General features: G+C 31.1%; 2 protein-coding genes across 3 annotated transcripts; both read left to right on the forward strand.

The window, feature by feature from the left end:
* Positions 1 to 4,175: 4,175 nt before the first annotated feature.
* On the forward strand, positions 4,176 to 4,931 carry LOC120079063 (protein RALF-like 33). Its single transcript, XM_039033255.1, has one exon. The coding sequence runs from the start codon at positions 4,345 to 4,347 to the stop codon at positions 4,708 to 4,710; it is 366 nt and encodes a 121-aa protein (XP_038889183.1). The 5' UTR covers positions 4,176 to 4,344; the 3' UTR covers positions 4,711 to 4,931.
* Positions 4,932 to 12,307: 7,376 nt separating this feature from the next.
* LOC120080030 (ATP-dependent Clp protease proteolytic subunit-related protein 3, chloroplastic) lies at positions 12,308 to 20,951 on the forward strand. 2 transcript variants are annotated; one of them, XM_039034563.1, is made up of 10 exons: positions 12,308 to 12,668; positions 12,824 to 12,925; positions 13,595 to 13,717; positions 15,891 to 15,950; positions 16,372 to 16,468; positions 16,559 to 16,632; positions 17,576 to 17,629; positions 17,717 to 17,800; positions 19,429 to 19,558; positions 20,580 to 20,951. In XM_039034563.1, the coding sequence occupies exons 1-9, from the start codon at positions 12,366 to 12,368 to the stop codon at positions 19,522 to 19,524; spliced, it is 993 nt and encodes a 330-aa protein (XP_038890491.1). In that variant the 5' UTR covers positions 12,308 to 12,365; the 3' UTR covers positions 19,525 to 19,558; positions 20,580 to 20,951. The 2 variants fall into 2 exon arrangements, with proteins under 2 accessions (XP_038890491.1, XP_038890492.1); XM_039034564.1 differs by having other exon boundaries at positions 20,765 to 20,951.
* The last annotated feature ends 243 nt before the right edge of the window (positions 20,952 to 21,194 follow it).

A 21,194-nucleotide genomic window follows, 5' to 3' on the forward strand; every position in this document is an offset into this window, starting at 1 on the left:
TCATAATACATTAATGAAAAAAACGGTGAAGTTCTGCAGCGGAAGCGGTGATCGGCCCAATTTTTAATTTTCACATGATGAAAAGATTTACATAGTAAATATGCATAGTCCAGGAAAAATTACAACATGCAATTGAAAGGGGAAAATAGCGTTAGAGTTTAATTACCCTTGAAGAACTCGCAACCTTCACGAATTTCCTCTTCTCCGGTCACGAACAACCACAAACAAGTAAACTTCTAGAACTTACAGTAATCCAAGAAGGGCACCACCACAAGAAATTCCTTATTATTATTTGTTGTGTAAAGAATTTCATGAGGCGTGGGCTCTGAGTTTTGGAAGAGGAAGAGTAGATTTAAAGAGGAGAAAAGGTTTTTGGGGAATTTTTTTACATAGAGATATGGACATTCAGATAGTCTGTTAAAAAAAAAAAACAAATTGTGAAGAGGAAGAAGATCTCGTAAAACTGCTCATCGCACACGTTCCACTGAGAGAAAATTAAGAGGAGGGAAGTTATTTCCCTCCCTTTAATTTCAAAAAATATATTAAAATTGAAATTAATTTAATATATATATGTGTGTAGTAACTAACTTATTATGTGTATATATTACTATATGTTATATCGTATACAACATATAACCTATAATTTTAATATTGTATCCAGTACAATATAACCTATAGTTTAATTTTCACTCAATAATGCATGACATTTAATATCAATCACATTTATACTTAATTTAATAATATGAATCTCATTCATATAATTAGTATTTGAATCATATTCAAATATTTACTTCATCTCAGATAAATTATATATTATAATGTATCAAATACATTATGTTAATTATATTACATATAATTAATTTAAATCAATTATATCACTTATAATTATTTCTATCGATTAATTTGAACAATTCAAATTAATCCAAAATTAATTCTCACCGATCCTTGTTGAGCTACATAGGGAACCTTATGGACCTGTATATTGAAGCTTCAATGGTACTTGAGTAATTAATTAAACTCATTTAAGTAAATTATTAAACGTCCATTAAATGTCGATTACTCTACTAAAGACCAACAACTACATTTTTCGCACTACATATATGTTTATGTGTCAATTGGATATAACCAATCAACAACGCAATGATACTTCACAAATTGCTCGTAAGTATAGCTGGACTAAAATTATTGTTTTGCCCCTATAGTTACATCTAACTCCTTAAGTGTCACTGATCCCTCTAATAAACAATAAGTCATGGTCGAACTATAACCAAACCCCTCTCGAGGCAAAAAAGGGTATGACGCCACATTGTTCAAGCTCCGGAATCAGATCTTACTTACCTAGTAGGGAATGAATGAATTTTGTCTTATGTAGTTGTGTTCCCACCTCCACAAACAAATGAATCATGAAAAAATGGTAAACTTATTGAGTCACCCATACAAATCAAAGGACCGCCTTTATAGGCAGAAATTCATAACTCAATCAGGATTTAGGTCATGTCAACTATCGCTATCCTGGTGAAATGTAAATATTTATTATTAACGATGTTATACAATGAGACAAATAATTTTGTGATCCGATCTTATACAGACTTCTCTGCATAGAATACCTCCGCTTATATATATATGAATGATCAAGATCATATCATTTGTAGCACTTTATAACAATTGTAACATCTTCAAAGGGGGCCGTATTCGTAATGTCACCAGGATAAGGTATCCAGCCTTATCCATTTACTACAGATCATTTAGGTTATCTCCTAAACACGATCCATCTGTATGTCTCTACATACATATTTAAGCTACATGAGATAATCTTAGATGTTAGTTTATTGATTTATGGGTTAATGCTACCAAATATCGAATAAAACATATCATATTTGATTAAATAAATAATTTGTCTGTATATTACAATTACAAACTACAATACTTATGAGATTTAAGGCATCAACCAAAACAATTAAATAATAATAATAATAATAATAATAATAAACACTTTCACTCGTATCAAATAAACAAATACATATACCACAGTATATCAAATTTCTTATAGAAATTAAAAAAGTACATCTATATCACAGCATATATATATAAAAAAAAACTAAAAGCTGAACCAGGCTTGTCGTTCGTCTGCTCCGAGTTGGCTGTTGCCATTCATTTGCTCCAAATCCATCATTGTTGTTCTTTCGCTCCAAGTCCGCCATCACCGTTATTGTTGTCCTGTGCTCGTCCCGTCATTGTATCGCCCTATGCCATCCGTCTTCCGCCTGTAACTCACACTGCCAGAACGAGAAAATAAAGGGAAGATGAAGAAATGACCTCAAAACATGTGGGATATATATAATATAGGTGATGACTAAATTGTAAATAACCACTGATATTAGTGAAACTAAGAAGATCAATGGTTTTTTTTTTTTTTTTTTTTTTGTAAAAAATAAAATGTTAATAACATTAACTTAATATGAACCTATTTTTAAGGTATTTTATGTAGAAATCCGTTTTAAAAAACCAAATAGCTAACTTTAATTTTCCCTGGTTGGATTAAAAAATTTATTGAAAGTTATGAGAGTTTGTTTGTTTGTTTTTTTTTTTTTTTTTAAAAAAGAAATCATGAGTTAGTTAAATGTATTAAACAAACTGAGAAAAATATGAAGTATAATAAATTTAGGGGGTTTTACTTATTGTCTATTTATTGACGTGCAATCATCAATAACTTTATACGATATTTAAAAAAAAAAAAAAAATTATACGTATGTCTGAATTTTAAATCCTCACTTTTACTTTTACATATGACATATTCTAAAAAAAAAGTTCAAAATATTATGAATAAATAACCATTTAGATATATTTTAGTATCTACACAATTGAATTAAATTAATTAAATTGATTGGTTCAATTTTTTCAATTTCAATCCATGAAGCAAATTAAATCAATTCTTAATTTCAATTTAGCTCCTGTAAGCATAAAATGTATTTTCTATAAAAAAAAAAAAAAAACAAAATGTAATTTGTACAATTTGTATTACATTATTAATTATGTGAACAATAAACAAACCACTTTATTAAATATGTATAAATTAAATATAAATTATAGTTCATAGTTGGGAATCGATGGTAACGGAGATAACGGAGCAATTGGTGGGGAGTTAGGTGAAAAAGAGAGCCGGAAAGAAAAAAGCATGGAATAAACGCGTTCAGGTAACAGATTCTTTGACGGACTTTAATAAATAATTTCCTTCAATTTCCTTTTCTTTTTCTTTTTCTTATTATAAAATAATGAATAATGAATAAGTTGTATTTATTTATTATTACTAACATTAATTAAAAAAACATTTTCTTCTCACCAACCATGGAAGGAAGACAGCAGGTCAACTACATGTTGTGTTCAGTGGAACTTGAAATGTCTCAAATGCCCTCATAATCATGTTTTAATTCCAAAACTGCCATTGTATGTAAGGTGATAACCCCATTACCTTAATTACTCGTTAAACATTGTTAAACTAATCAACTACAAACGAAATATATATATCTAATTATTTATTTTTAATTTTTAGGTTTGCGTTTCTAGCTCCGTTTAGTAATCATTTAGATCTCATTTTCTAATAATTTGATTTTCTCGCTTTTAATTTTTGAAAACTTAGTCTATAAACACCAAATATATATATATATAATAACGTGATTTATTTATTAGACACACTAGGGCCAAACAAGATGACAAATTTATTGAAATTAATCCTCAGGCCAGACCCCTTTCATATATTTGGAGGAACTCTTTTACTTTAGAGCAATCGGTAGATAAAGATTCCATAATGGAATGAAATTTAAAAGATAATTAGAAAAAAACACATATATATGTTTTTCTTTGACGTGGTAGATAATAAAAACCCACAACTAAAATCTAAGGAATAAAATTGTTAAAGAGTTTTAAATTAGTTTGAAAATTTTGAAAGTGAACTTAATTTCTTAATAAAAAGAGTGAGAGTTGCCATAAAATCTTCGGTGCAAAATGTCGGCGTTTCGAAACTTATTTATTTTTCCACGAGTTAGCATATTAGGTGGAGTGGTTATTCTTGTCCATGACGTTTTCAAAAAGAATATCATAGAATGGCATATTCGTAATTAAGAAGTAATTTAAGGGTATATTTTCAGACAACGTTCTAAATAAGTCTTTCAACTGGCCCTCTTCACTGCTCGCTTTTCTGTGCTAAACAAACTCCAAAACAAAGAAGAAGAAGCACAACCCACCGACGTTTCGCCGGAGCCACTTGCCGGAGCTGAAGAAACCCTCAATTCCGACTAGAAGAGAGACACAGAGACGAAGAAAGAGTCAGAACGAGCTTCTTCTTGCATGGCAATGGCCGGATTCAATTCTCCGACCTTCTTCCTGATCTGCGCCGCCGTGTTTGTCATCTTCAGCTGCTCCTCAACCGCCGTCCACGCTGGCCTCGGGATCCACCATAGTCTTGCATGGATTCCTAACCAATCGACCTGTAAGGGCTCCATAGCGGAGTGTTTCGGCGGAGAGGAGTTCGAATTTGATTCAGAAATCAACCGCCGTATCTTGGCCACTAGCCAGTACATCAGCTACGGCGCTCTGCGGAGGAACACGGTGCCGTGCTCGAGACGTGGTGCATCCTATTACAATTGTCAGCCCGGAGCTCAGGCCAATCCCTATAGCCGTGGATGCAGCGCCATTACGAGGTGCAGGAGTTGAGTAATTTGTTTGTACTCTTTGTTTAATAATCTCTCTCTCTCCTTTTCAATGTTCATTGATCTTCTTTTTCCCCTTTCTTTATCTTTTCTTTGAGATGGCTTTGATTGTTATACAAATTGAAAAGGGGAGATTGATTATATAGTATCGTCGTGGTCGTTGTTGTAAGTGATGAAAATTGTTGTGTGTTAATTAATTATATATCTCTGCTCAATGATGTGGTAGTCTTTTAGTGGCTTGGGTGTTCATCTTTGTTTCTTTTCCTTTTTCAATTGAAGGGAAAAGGGGAATTTGCAAAGAAAATGTGGAAGAAGAAACACCGTAATTAGTTGGAATTAGGGAGAATCATGATATCCCATCATAAGATAAGAGTGAAGATAATTTGATTGTTGTTTTGAGTATATTTCTCCCCTAGAAAATGTCAAAGATTGTGTTTCTGGTGTTGTCTTCGGGTTTAGATGAACTTCACAAGGTCATTTCTTTCCATTTCTTGCTATTTGTTTCTCTTTTATTTGTGGTAAAGAATCTTGAACTCTTTAGGGAAAGTATTTAGAGAAAAATGTTTTCCAGTAGGAATCATACTACCATTCTGATTATTGGTGCTCTTGAATGGGCTATCATGTTGAGTTTGTGTATTTTACTTTGAACTCATCAGACATCTATTAGGATATGGATATATCTGTCAATTGGTTGTGATCTACTTAGTTTTAGTATGTTACTGATGATAATTATGCATTCTATAAGTATAATGACTTTCGGGACTCGAATGTTTTCGAGTAATAGTTTCAAACTAGGTGGTGCCATGATGGCTATCTACATAGGATCTTGAATGTTCTTCTATACTCTGCTAATTTGGCTGGATGTTTTATGAGATTAGTAGAGTTTTACATGATGTAGATTGGACGTTATATACATCTATGATCTATCTGTTTGAGTAAAGGTGAAGTTATGTTTGTCTTGAATTGTTTAGAGTTAAAAGTGTCATCTTGAATTCAAATGAGAGTCCCAAATAATTGAGGGTATGATTAGGCTTCTTGGACAAGGGAATTGAATTTGGGTGAAATTTGGGAAGTGGTTGTGATGTCCTGTTTGTTGTTTTGATTTGACAGGCTAAGAAAAAGCTAGATGTTGGATGGATATTATATCTTTTTGAGTTTGGTATGATTTTGACATGCCAATTTCCCATTTCTCCTTTCTTATAGTTTAAATGTTATATATATATATTATATTAATATATATATATATAAACTATGGTTTAGGAGTAATTCTGAAGAAAGAAAATCCAAATTTAGAAAACCTCACACGACCTTACTTAAACATAATTTGTTCTATAGGTTGTATAGTTGTGTCATAACATCACCATATTTGACAGATATGATTTCCAACTTTACCAACCAAACTCTTGATAGCTTGAATGTGACAAAACAATATCTCCTTTCTCTTTCCCCTTATGTTCAGTTGAGATCTGATATGAATTCACATAGATGTTTTGAGAAGGCTATGTCGATCTCGTAAACGAGGGAAGAAAGGAAGAAACCCCAATTCTTTATAGCCCTACCTAAATCTTACATAATTTCCTTTGGTGTTGAGTTAGCTGTTTGGTAGGGAAGGTAGGTGTTTTGAGTAGCTTGTCATTAGATCTTGTAGGATTTGAATCTGCTGCACAATCCTTTTGATTCTGATTTGAATGGATTACAGATCTAACTTGTTCTTGCTGGGGTTTGTTCATTGTTGTATGATGTTGATCTCGATAAATGAATCTGAGACTGCGTAGACGAGAGCGATGTGTACATGATATGCTCAGGGGAGAATCTATTTCCGCCTTATTTCATGTAATGTTTGTTTGGTTGGTTCATGACTAAGTTAATTAATGGTTGGGTCATGACACCCTAGCAGTCACCTAACTGTTGCACATTGTGATTCCTTTTACATCTAGAAGTTGTACGAATCACCACTTATAAGCATCTCTCTTTTCTCTATATGTTCCTTGTCTCTTCCCTGTCCATAACAAAAAGGCATTGAAAGTCCTTTTTTCTCGGTCGTCTTGTATAGGGTCGTTTTTACAAATAGTCAGAGTGAGTTTGACACGACTCTTGCGACATAGTGATATCAGGGTTTTTTTAGATAGCCTAAATAAACAGGCAGAATTATACAATTGCCTGAACTTTCCTATGTTTTTACATGAATTGCCTAATGAACTATTATTTACGCAAAATCTGGTCCAATTTACTTTTTCATCCCTTAAATTTGGTCCAATAATTTCATCACTAAATGGTCTTCAAATTTTATGTTTCAAATTCTTATATAACAATTTTACTTCACTTAAAATGTATCATCCCCAACCATCACCTTACTAAACTTAATATTAATATGTTTGTGTTATGAACTTGTAATACAATATTATCAATGACCAAATAAATGTATTAAGATTATCGCTGGAGTAAAAGCTCTTTCGAATTTCAAATGAAGATTTAGATTGTCGTATTGTTTTAAGTTATAATGAATTTGTTCCAGGTTCTAATATTTGGTGATGGATTTTTTTATTAAAAAAGGTAGAAAAGGAAAAGGGCAAAGAGTGCCCAAATTGACATCATTAACTCATTCAATTGGCAAAAATATTTCAATTTTTATGTTGTTGGCAACATGGCAAGTTAGATAAACTGAAGAAAAAAAATCGAACATAGATTAATTGACAAATTTGTAGAAATTATCTATAAAGACGATAAATTTTTGATAAAACAAACATTTACCACGTAAGTTTTTGAACCATTAGTGTTTTTTTTTTTTTTTTTTTTTGCTAATTACTAGCATAAAGGTGGTATAACACATTTTTTTTTAAAAAAATTCTAATCTTTTAGTAATTAAATAACAATATTTATTTATTTTCTCTTCTCCTTCCATTAAAACCAACTGCTACCATTTGATGTTGATCGACGAACGTAATTTTTTTTATTTAAATACTATTTTGGTCTTTGCATTTTTTGTTTTGGTTTATTTGGTCTCTCTACATTAATAATTATTTTGGTACCTATGTTTTCAATTTTGGTTCATTTTGGTTATTCTACTTTCAAAATGTTCAAAAAGTGACCATTTTTATCTCTTCAAAATGAAATAAAAATAAAAATGAATGGACCAATATAATCACTTTTTTAAAGTATAAGAAGCAAAATTAATGAAAGTTTAAAGTATATAAACCAAAATGAAACTTTAAAATGTAGGGCTAATATGAACCAAAATTAAAAGTTAAAGACCAAAATGAATATCTTGAAAGTATAGGGACCAAATGAACCAAGATAAAAAATTAGAGGAAAATAGTATTTATTTTAAACATTTTTTTCTCCTATCCCTCAAAAGAAATTTCCATTTTTTCCTTCCTTTCTTACCATTTTTTTTTAACGAACTAAATTCAGTTTTAATTACGGAACTTGAAAACATTGTATTTCACTTGCTTCATTGTATATTTGCAATTATTTAGTTTTTAACTTTTTTTTTCTTTTAATTTTATTTTGAGAAAGCCGGGGCTCAATTTGACAGTGGTTTGATCGCAGGAAACACAAGTTGCATATATTTATTTATCTTGTTGAGTCAAAATCTAAAGAAAAAAAAATAGTTTTTGTTTTTAGAATTTGTATAATAATTTAATTGTTTACTTAAGAAATTAGATGAAATCATGATTAATTATAATTATTTTATTTTTGGTTTTTGAAAATTAAACCTATAGAAATCGTTTTCATCTGTTGATTTATATGTTTTGTTATCTAAATCTTACCAAAATTTGAAAACTAAAAAAAGTTTTTAAAAACTTATTTTTGTATTTGAAACTTGACTAGAAAATTATACATTTTCATATAAATTATGAAAACTATGATAAAAAAATTGAATGAAAGACACTTTTTTTTTAAAAAAAAAAACAAATAATTATCCAGCGGGGCCTAATAAATCTCGAGAAAACAAGCATAGTTTTCAACTAAATGATTATTAAACGAGATCTAAGATTTTATCAAACAAGCGAGTCTATTTAAAATCTAGCACATAATTAGTTTATTATATTTAAACGTAGATTTAATTATTATTATTGTTATTGTTTTCAAATATAGAAAAATAAGTCAATTTATTTATAAATATAATAAAATACCACATTTATCCTTTAAAAATATTTAAAACAATTTTATCATTTAAAATAATTATTCTTATTATTGTTAATTGTTATTATTTAAGTAGAAATGGTTACATTGGTATTTATTACTCGTGATTTAAAATATTTATTCAACTAGACATAGATATGTAAGGCGTAAACGAATTATGTTGCTTGAAATAGATTCTAATGTTAACTAATGAAATAATGGTAGGGGACCATAAATTTTGGTTGGTTTAAAAATATATTATGTGGATATGGCTGATCAAATTTAATTGTTTGTCCATCTTTATGTTAACTAGCTAGGTCATCTACTCTTTTATGATACTGCTTTATTGTTTAGTCTTGTCAAATCACCATATTGTTACTATATCTTAAGACTCGATTGGTTTTCTATTTTATTTTATTTTTTCAAATTAAATTTATAAATACTCATTTCTTCTTTAAATTTCTATTTTGAGTCCTTTTTTTTTTTACCGATGTTTTAAAAAACTAGAGCACTCTTGAAAACTAAAAAAGTAATATTTAAAAATTCATTATTGTTCTTAAAATTTGGCTAATAATTCAACCCGTACTTAAAAAATATGAAAATTATTATAAGAAATTGAGAGGAAATAGACTTAATTCTAAAAAACCAAAAACAGAAAACGAATACCTCGTTTAGTAGCCATTTGAATTTTGGTTTTTTGTTTTTAAAAATTAAATTATTTCTTGTTTAGTTATCTATTTTTTACCAATGTTATAAAAAACCAAACCAACTTTTGAAAATAAATATAAAAAAATATATAGTTTTATTTTTTGAATTTGACAAATAATTCTATTATTGTATTCCAGAGAGATGAAAATCATTGTAAAAAATTGATAATATATATATTTAATTAAAAAAAACATAAATGATTAACCAATGAAGAATAAGTAGTCATGTTAAATTTTTGTTAGAATTCAAAATGGGAAGTTCAAGAATGTAATTAAATATTAATTCTAAGAAAAATATTTTGTGTGGCATATTTTTCCCCCCTAAATTATTTATAGAGAACTAAAAGTAGCGGTGCAAAAAATCTGATAATCCGACCAACTCGGACTACTAAACTCAAAATATAAGGGTTGGATTGAGTTGGGTTAGGTTTTTTATTTTGGATTGGATTGGGTTAAAAAATTTTAAAAAAATATTAAATCCGGGTCGAGTCCTGTCTCTTATACACATCTAGATGTGTATAAGAGACAGACTATATATATATATATGGAGAAAAGAGCGCGTGTTGCGTGCGCATGTTATTGTTGACTGGTGAGAGTGAGAGAGACGGTCACGGACCACGGTGAGACAGAGGAGACTTGAGAGATATTATATATATATATAACAATACATAAATTGTTTTGTCCACAAGGCAGAGACACAAAGTTTCGTTTGACTCGAGTTCGAAAGTTGAAGAAAAGAAACGAAACCCTCGACGCTCCCCTCGCCAGTCAGTTGCCGCTTCCGATCAAAACAACTCGTGGAGGCCTTGATATGTACATACAATTGGATTTGTGATGGCAATGTTACTAGATCTCCATCCACAACTTGGAGAGTTAGAGACTGTATGAAAATATTGAGTCAGGTAATTAAATGAATTATTTTTGTACATATCTAAATTATTTATTATATATATCTAACATGTATTATGCTCAAATAATTAATATATTTAATTTTGCATGATTTGTTTTGTAGAGAGCCCATCATCTCAATGATGATTTTATTGGTAAGTTTTACTACCATAAGATCAAATATTATTATTACTTATAAATGATCTTCTTGGTTTAATGCATTCGTCATTTTTTCAGGTATTGAGAATGAGGAGTGAAAAGACCAAAGGGTAAAGATGTAGAAGAAAACTCACTCAAGTCATTCGTCATGCCTCATGGTGCATTGGTGCTCGTTATTATTGAACTTGGAATTTTATGTAATAGGCCACTAGTTATTATTAAACTTTGACCTTTTGTTTCTATTTTGAATGTAGACTGGAATATTTTGAGTAGAGACCTTGAACTTGAATTTTTGAATTTAATTATTTGTGGAAGTTTCTTGAAGTTTATATTGAATTTATGGTGGTTGTATTTTAATGTAAATGTTAAAATTTCACATAGATTACAATATTACATGTTTCTTATTACTAAAATTTTATTAATGGGTAATATATTTAGAATTAGTTCACTTTTGTAAATACAAAGTTTATTAACCTACAAAAATCAAATTGTTCAATAAAACGAGAAGTAATGAAAAAAAATTTAAAGTTCAAAATTAAAATAAATAAATAAATAACCGGTGACCCAATCCCGACCCAACCCAAAAATTATGGGTTAGGTTGGATTGGGTTGGGTTGACCCTTAAAAATGAATTATTATTAGCAACCCTGACTAAAGGCATATTTTTATTCCAAAATGATAGTGTTTGGTTAAAATTTAGTGGGAAAAACGATTTCCAGTCACTAAATACACTATTTTAAAACTTTTAATAACTGAAATAGTTTACAAAATTATATAAAAAAATAAACACTTCTTTTTAGATACAATATCCAATAGGTTTTCTTTTAAAAGAGCTGAAAGATCATTATTTTTGTTTTCAAAAGTCAGCATTAACTCCTCTAAAATAGACCATAATTTTTCTTTTGTGATATGTTTGAGAAATTTGAATTTCTAATATATATATATATATATTTGTCAAATATGTAATGTCTTAATCAATTGAGATACTTAGGTTGGCGAATAGACACTATCATTAAAGTTTATATAGTTGATTTTTTTGGTTAATGGGATAAATACGATGAGTCAGAACACATTTTTTTAAAAACCCAACCACTAAAATTTGTTTGGACCATATTTATAGTGAATGGTGTGAGTTGGGGATTTGTCACGAAACTTTCACTCTCCTATTCTCAATTCTCGTCATTCATTATTGTAAATACTTCAAGTCGGTTTTCATTATTATAATTTATTCACTAATTTATTGTTATGTTTAGCGGTATATATCACACTATAGTTTATATCAAAATAATTGGGGAAAAGTGTACAGAGGGCCCTAACCTAAACCTGAAAATTAATCCCAAGTTTAAAAACCAATGAATTTTGACATTTTGCTTATGTCGATACTATGTGAAATTAATATTTTTAATCAAGTGTATGCTTCTTTCTTCTTCCTCGATATATAACTTTTTTTTTTTTTTTTTGTTTTTTAAAATCTAATTAAAGAGAAGCCTAGAAGCAAGAAGCGAAAGAAGAAAGGCCTACATACGTATTTCATTGGTCAGTTCAGTAATTTTACCTAAAAGCGAGGTTAAAAAACTAATATTTTCAAAAACTGGGTCAAATTTCATTTACGTGTTAGAGGCCATCTATACCAAAATTCCAAGTAATTGGGCCTCTCATACAGTTCGGCCCAAAAGTCGGCCCAATCGAACATTTCTCCTCTACGAATCAGACTGTAATTCTACTCCTTACATTTCTCACGTCTCTGAGAACTCGAGACGAAGCTAAAAATCGAAGAAAAATGGCCACTGGGATGAAGCTCCCCATGGCCGTTACCTTGCAGAAACCCATGGCTATGGCGGCTCCATCTTCGTCATCTTCTCTTCCTAGAGGCATCAATTTCAGAACCATTTCCTGCACAAACGGTACAAGCAAAGCTAAAATTCCTCTGCCTCCAATAAACCCGAAGGATCCATTTCTTTCGAAGCTCGCTTCAGTAGCTTCAACCTCACCTGAAACGTTGCTAAACCGCCCTAAAAATTCTGATTCTCCTCCTTATTTGGATATTTTTGATGCTCCTCAACTCATGGCTGCACCTGCACAAGTAAGTTGGCTGTCCCTCGCCTCGCTTACTTTCCTATTACTTTGTTGTTCTGGCTTGTATTTATATGAATTTCCGTAAGAAAAGGGAGTTTTATTTTAATCAAGTTTTGTTAGGTAGCTAATGTTGTGAGTTTGGTGATTTTCTTATTGGATAAGGTCGAAAGATCAGTTTCCTACAATGAGCATAGGCCGAGGAGGCCACCGCCGGACTTGCCGTCTCTGTTACTTCATGGAAGAATTGTTTACATCGGAATGCCTGTAAGTGTTTGAATTAGTGTTTACTCCGATGCTGTACGATTAAACTTGTTACTCGAGGAACTATTCAACTAATAGAAAGGGGGAATTACGACCTTTTTTTCAATATCACAATGTCGACTAGTTTCATTGCAGGAAAAAATGAAGCATGTTCTATGAAATTGTACAATATTAGAACGTTTCTAACTAATGCACGCTGGAAAGGTGCTTCTCATGATAATCGCATATCTTAGACCTTTAGAGACCTACAGAGTGAAGGAAATTCTCGTTCAGGAATGAGCTGTTTCAGGATCCTTGTTGGTTGAACTGAGTGTTAATTAAGTTGTGTTGGTGCTTTGGTACCGTGATCACATTAGAACAGATTTTGTGATTACATCCAGCTACTGATTTTGAAGTTTGGCAATTTTTTTTTTCCAAGTGCTCTTTTCTTGTTATACTGATTCCCATTTATTTCCCATTGAGTTGCATAAGACCAACTGAAATAGGCATTCACAATATATGTGTAACACGGTTGTTCCCCCGAAGGCATAATTGGTTTTGAATGATTTAGAAACTACTGTGTCAACGTTATGAGTAGTTTTTGATTCTGTCTTTCAAAAGAAGTTTTCAGCTTCTTGCGTAGAGAATACTATAGTGTCTGATTCCTCTTCATTCAATTATTTCTACTCTCAGTTGGTTCCAGCTGTTACGGAGCTAGTCATTGCCGAACTGATGTACTTGCAATGGATGGATCCAAAAGAACCAATATATCTTTACATAAATTCCACAGGAACAACTCGTGATGATGGTGAAACGGTAAGCTTTGAATTTATTCAGCTACATGAAAGTATTAAATGAGTGAAATTGAGCTGTTAGGACTTAAGAGCATGCACATCTTCTTGCTTTGTAAAATCTTCTGCCTAGCATGGGAGTTTTCAGGGTTTGTATTCAGACTATAAGTCTTGCTTTTATATGTATATGTTGACTTGAACATTGTTAAAAAGTTGATAAAAGTTTAAATTTACCAGAACTATTATATTGACACCAAAGAAGGGTTCAACCCAATGCTTTATTTCTGATTCGACTGTAGAAGTATATGATCTTTTTTCCTAACGACGTAATACTTTTGTGAGTAAATACTACATATTTGATACGATTCCGTTCATAATTTTTTCCTTTTCAACTTTAGTTTTTAGATTTAGTGGTGATTTAACCTAGTTTCAGAGAAGGAGGTTTTGTGTTTAAACTCCTATAATACTATTTCCTCCTCGATTAATATTGATTTGAACTTGTTAGGTATTTACAAAAAATTTCAAAAGCCCACAATGAGGACTGCTAAAGTATTGATGTCAATTTAATGTACCATAATCCATCTGTGTAAGTTTTTGGTTTCAGCAGTGGTTTAACAAATATCACCTTGTTTGTCTTGACCAGAAGGCTTTTTGTTTGAGATGCTTCAACATTCATTTTGTCTCTGTTCAAAATCAAGAAAAACAATCATCTAAATACTCTACAGTTCTTCTCTCCAAATGAAATTGTAGCCCTCTTCTTTAGCTTGGCTAGAATCTTTTTTGCTTGATTGGAGCCCGAGCCACAGTCTTTAGCTTGGCTCCTTTTGGAGTTGGTTTTTTTGTATGCGCCCTGTGTTTTTTCATTTTTTTCTCAATGAAATCACAATTTTTATATTAGAAAAAATCAAGATAAATGATTGAAAACATTGTACTAGATTCTGCATTTCCAGAAATATGTTTAATTGTAATTTTTAAGTTAGCTTCTTGATCCAAAATTTTTGAAATTGGGTGTGGGTTAGATTTCTGAGAACAGTAATTCTTGAGTGTGTTCAGTGAATACTTTCTTAAAGAACATTTGTTTATTTCCATGGTAATTACCACAATAGTAAACTGATAATAAAAACATGCTCATTATTTATGTAGCAAGAGAGTGAATCTATTCTTTGTCATCAGAAGACATGTAACTAGGATGGCCATAGTACTTCATAGAATGGATACACCACATAAACCATGGAATGGTCAATCAGGTAGTTCACTTCAATTAGTACCTAACAGAAAAGTTATAGTAATAATATGAAAAGAAGGGACAAGGGTTCATCTACCTCGGGACGCCAATGATAGAACAGATTTTTCTTCCTGTCCAAGTACACTCCATCAACAATAGCATGGAGATGGAGATGGAGAAGGGGATGAGTCTTTCACAATCTCTGCCAGTAGGGTTACGTGAGGTGATGAGTATTTCACAATGTTGTGAGATCTGATCCTGAAAAGATATAAATCTTTCACATGATTGTCAAGTATTAACACAGAGGGGATGGGTCTTCCAGTAGCTAGCTCACTATTTCAATACAGGAAAGTGGGTTTGAAGAAATATGGATGGCTTAGATGAATATTGCAAAGTATGGTAATGGAGAGAGATAGGTCAAGTTGACGAGCTGGCTTGTTAGTATGATGGTGGAAATGGGTACTACCGTATTTCGGGAATGACTTGTACCGCATTACTATCAGTATGGGTGGGTTTCACGATGCTGCATGTGTTTGTCCAAGACTGGGAGATATACGTAAAATCATGTTGAAATTCTCTTTTCTGAACAATGTAAGGTTTTTGATGACTCTGAAAATGGAAAATCCAAACATGTAAATGATCTTTAGTTTTTCCTTGAAAAAAGGTTGTGTTATGTCCCATTACTCAACTCCAAAATGATTTTCAAATTTTGGCTGCCAGAAACCTTTTTCTTGTATTTTATATTCCCCTCATTTTCAAAAACATAAAAAAATGAGAATGAAACTTATGTCAAACAGGCCTTACAATATCTTATACCAGTTTACCTTTGAAACCAATCACTTGATAAATTTATAATGCTCTTTATAGATTTATTGAAAAATTAGAAAGAGTAGCATTATATCTTGTTTGGTATATAATGGCATGTATTCGATGTCATCCTTCTTTCAATATGCTTAAACTATTTGACATTCAGGTAGGGATGGAGACAGAAGGTTTTGCTATCTACGATGCTATGATGCAGTTAAAAAATGAGGTGTGTTTCTTGTCCAAACCATTCATTTCATTCTTACTATCCTTTTAGTGGCAAGATGATAACTAGATGCATTGTAGAGTCTGGAATTACTAGTTAATAACATTGATTGGTATCTTGACGTAAGTTAACACTGTAGAGGGTGTGAACCCTGTGGTCAGTGGCACTGTTTCCATGAAGTGGTAAGAACTTGAAATTTCTAGTGTTGTATGTGCAACAACTGACCTGAGAAATGACATGCGGATTGACCTCTTTTGCTTCAGTAATCTGGATAATTTTGTTAAATAAGATCGAAAGAAAATATTTTCTTTAATGTAGGCAGAGTGTGAAATAATTATGCTTTGTTGTTTGAACGTCTCACTAATTTTGTGAATTTTTGATCCTCTTTGCTTTTATAAAACATGAAACCAAATATCTCATACAGATACACACAGTGGCGGTTGGAGCTGCCATTGGTCAAGCTTGTCTATTGCTTGCTGCAGGAAGTGAAGGCAAACGTTTTATGATGCCACACGCCAAAGGTTTGATGCACTTGGCACGTTAATATTTGTTTTTGACCTGGGTATTTGGTCACAAGGAATAATCAAACTTTCCCTTGAATTCATTTCCAGCGATGATACAGCAGCCCCGTGTCCCTTCATCTGGTTTGATGCCTGCTAGTGATGTTCTTATTCGTGCAAAAGAGGTCAAGATCTTTCTATAACTTGATAATATATTTTTAAGTAAACTCAGTTTCTACGTCACTGATTTTCGCTGGAGCTCTTACCACTTCGATGCGAGAAGTGAAAAAGAGATTTCTATTCCAAAATCTCACTCAAGTAATCATAATTAGAAAATCTTTTGTTCACGGTTTTTGCATCTTCATACATAGGGTGTAGGGGCGAACACGAAAACCGTTCAAACCAAACTGAATGACAGAATCGAACCAAAAATTCAGGTTTTACTGAAGCGCCGGTTCGGTTTAAAATTAAAAGGAAATTGAAATTTTCGGTTCGGTTTTGATTCTTTGAAAATTGAATCCAGAACAAAACCAAAATGTTTATAATATATGCATAAAACATATATTATATAGTATAAAACCAAAACATTTATATTATACAGTATTTCTTTTGGTGTCTGCGAGGTGAAAGGAAGAAGCGGCCTTTTGGTGATTCTTCTTCCTCTTTTAACTGTTTAATGGAATTTGTATTGTCCACTGCTTTTCTTGGTGTAAAGCAAAACTCCCTTTTCTCACTATTGTTTATATTTTTTAGTCAACAATTTGACTTCTCTTCTGTAAGCACTTTTGGGTGTTTGGGTTACCCTGATTTCATTTACCAATGAAATGTTTCTTTTTTTTTTGTTAAAAAAAATAAAATTGTATAAAACTGAACTGATATATCCAAAAATTGAACTGCATTGAATATTTGCACTTCAGTTTGGTATATATACAAAAGTCTTACTGAATCGGGCCATGAACACTCGTATTAGAGTGAATGAATATATGGTAGATTTGCATCTCATTCTGAAAATTTTTGAATCCTATTCCCAAAAATTTAGAAGGGAAAGTTTGTTTTTCTCATCCCTCAGTTTTCCCCCTCTCTACATGGAAACAAGTTGAGATTTATATATTTCATCTTGTCTTTCAGGTGATAACAAACAGGGACACACTAGTGAAACTCCTAGCAAAGCACACTGGAAATGTAAGCCCAGGCAACGTTTATTTCTCTAGTCTTTTTATGAACTCATGACATACCGTATAATTCATCATACAATTTTAATATTTTCAGCCAATAGAGACAGTATCGAATGTGATGCAAAGACCATTCTACATGGACGCGACTAAAGCCAAAGAATTTGGAGTTATTGACAAGGTAAATTAATGCACAGATTTTCTTTTGGGTAATGAGTATAATCAAGGACTAAAATATCAACGGCGATATTGATACTTCATTTTTATAGATATATTGATAAAATATTGATATCGATGAATATTTACGTAAACAAAAACTTTATATAAATGATTTAAATTAAGTCTCGTTGGATAACCATTTGGTTTTTGATTGTTAGTTTTTGAAAATTAAGCCTATAAACACTTTCATCTTTAAATTTCTAGTGTTGTTATCTAGTTTCTACTAATATTTTAAAAAACCAAGTCAAGCTTCAAAAACTAAAAAAAAAGTTAAAAAAAACTTGTTTTTGTTTTTAGAATTTGACTAAGAATTCAATTCTTTTACTAAAGAAAGATGAAAAACTCTGGTAAGAAATTGAGAGAAAATAAGCTTATTTTTTAAAAATAAAAAACTAAAAACTAAAAACCAAAAACCAAAATCTAAGACTCCGATTGGTAACCATTTGGTTTTTTGTTTTTGTTTTTGAAAATTAAGCCTATTTTATCCACATTTCTTACAATAATTTACGTAATTCTTTAGTACAATGGTTGAGTTCTTAGCCAAATTTCAAAAACAAAAACAACTTTTTGAAAGTTATTTTTTTTATTCTCAAATTTTGGTTTGGTTTTTTAAACCATTGGTGGAAAGTAGACAACAAATGAAGAAATTTGGAGGTGGGGTAGTGTTCATAGGCTTAATTTTCAAAAACAAAATGATTACCAAATAGGGCCTAAATAGTTATCAAACAAAGTCGGATAATTAAGTAGTTTCAAATAAAGTAACAAGTCTTCTTATTAGTATCTATATTCATATTGGAACAAATCAATGAGATTTGCTTAAATAAGCATAGTTTAACTGACATAATGCTTTATATTATCAATCTTAAAGCTAAAGGTTTGATTAGGGTTGACAAAAATCCCTGAGGGATCGAGTCCCCGCCCTGATCGGGGTGGGAAATCCCTAGTTTGATCAGAGATGGGGGTCAAACCGGGGGTTCTAAGACCGAGGAGGGTATCCCTGCCTCGTTCCCGATCTCGATAATTTATATATATGATAATTTTACAAACCCTACATCGCTAACTCATAATCACAGAGACTTATATATAAATTAACTCATAATTTATATACTGATAATTTATTCAGTCTATGAAATATATATATATATAAATATATATATACCCTAAAAATATATAATTTACAAAATATTTATATAATTATATATAATTAATATATATATATTTTTAAAAAAGAACAACGGGGATGGGTTCCCCAAGAAACTCGTTTCCCTGGCAGAATCTCCGTCTCTGTCCCTGCCTTCAATTGGTGGGGATAGGAGCGGGGATGGGGGAAATACCCCCGTGGGGACGGGGATGGGGAATCCTCCCTCGTCCCGTCCTGGCCCCAATTACCAACCCTAGGTTTGATTCCCCCTTCTCACATATTGTCAAAAGAAAAATGGTGAAATTTATTTATTTATTATTATTTTCGATTAATCTTTAATATCAGTGAACCTATCAATAGATATTTCAATCCATGGTTATAAAACGATGCACATGTGGTGTTGCTTATAGCTATAAATTATAATTTATAATTTGGCAAGTTGGCTCCAGATTCTTTGGCGCGGTCAGGAGAAGATTATGGCTGATGTGGCTGCCCCTGAGGAATGGGACAAAGGAGCTGGCATCAAAGTTGTTGATGAATTCTAAATCTTCTCTCAAACCTACTCTCCCTTCATACTAAGTAAGCCAATTATTTCATCTTTTTGCAAACTTAGAAGACTTTGTTCTTTCTTCAGTATTCAACGGGTAGATGTCTTGGAGAGTCAAAAAAAAAAAAAAAAAAAAAATTTAATGACCTACTAACTCTTACGTTCAGAGACCAAACAAACTTGAACTAACTTGAATGTTCATGACTAAATTGTTAATTTAATTTTAGCTTTATTTTTGAAAAACATTGGGAGAAATTGCATAATGAAACAAAAAGACTTATGTCCGGAGGAAGTATTTATAAGCTTCATTTTCCAATATCTAAAATCAAAGACCAAATATTTGTCAAACAGAACTTAAATTTCTCACTTTAGTTTTTTTTCAAATTTGAAAGCTAAGACCTGTTTGATAATCATTTCGTTATTTGTTTTTAATTTTTGAAAATTAAGTCTATAAACATCATTTCTACCTCTAAATTTTTTGCTTTGTTATCTACTATTTACCAATGCTCCAAAAACCTTAAGTCCCTTCTGGTAACCATTTGATTTTTTGTTTTTGGTTTTTAAACATTAAGCCCATTTTTTTATTTCTTAAGTAAAAGAGTTGAATGTTGGTCAAATTCTAAAAACAAAAATAAGTTTTTAAAAATTATATAATATATATAATTTTCAAAACTTGGTTTGGTTTTTGAAAATATTAGTAGAAAATAAATAACAAAATAAAAAATTCAGAGATGGAAAAAAGTGTTTATAGACTTAATTTTTAGAACTCAAAATAAAAAAAAACTAAATGGTCATCAAATGGAACCGTAGTTTTTAAAAAACTCGTTTTTGTTTTTAAAAGGAAATAGATTTAATTTTCGAAAACTAAAAATAAAAAATCAAATAGTTTTCAAATAGGTGATTGTAGGCTTATATATGTGACACTTTTTAAAGTCCAAGGATGAAATAGACACATATCCGAGAGTTCAAAGGCTAAACTTCTAAGTTGATAATCTTATTTTTTATTATTATTTTTTTTGCCCGTTAACCTTTTTTTTTTCCCCTTCAAAAAAGGAAAAAAAACCCCTCTGTGGCGAGTCTCGTGCATTGTTGGATCCAACTAAATCTCCACATGGCTTCGTGCTTAGCAATGGAATGAGTGTTTGAAAAATATTACTGAATTTCTCTCTCTGGATTTGAAATATATTATATAATTGCAGCAAGGGAATGGCTTTCAATTTACATCTATATATTCCCAGGTTGGATTACAGAGTCAAACTGCAGCTTAATCAATGATCATCAAGGGAATCATATTATCACCCTCCTCATGGCTGACTCATGAAAGATTTAGGCTTGTATAACATTTACAAACTTTCATTCCTTAATATCTTTGTTAAATAAAAATCTTAGATTAGAACATAATGAAAGGCTCATTCAATTCTTTTACGGGTTTTTATTTAACCGCTATGGGTTGACCTAATGATCATTACATGCAGAAGAATGTCGCAGTACTATAAGAAAATGAGATACCGATTCTTAGACGTTGAAATATTAGGGTTTTTTTTTTTTTTTTTTGACATCTACATGTTATAGGATTAAGTTGATTGTTGTATGAGATCACTAGTAGAATTATTTAGATTGTGATTTTTTTTTGGCTTGATATATCTTCAAATTAAAAAAAGAGGATTA

The sequence above is a fragment of the Benincasa hispida genome, chromosome 6 (assembly GCF_009727055.1).
Source record: "Benincasa hispida cultivar B227 chromosome 6, ASM972705v1, whole genome shotgun sequence".
NCBI lineage: Eukaryota > Viridiplantae > Streptophyta > Magnoliopsida > Cucurbitales > Cucurbitaceae > Benincasa > Benincasa hispida.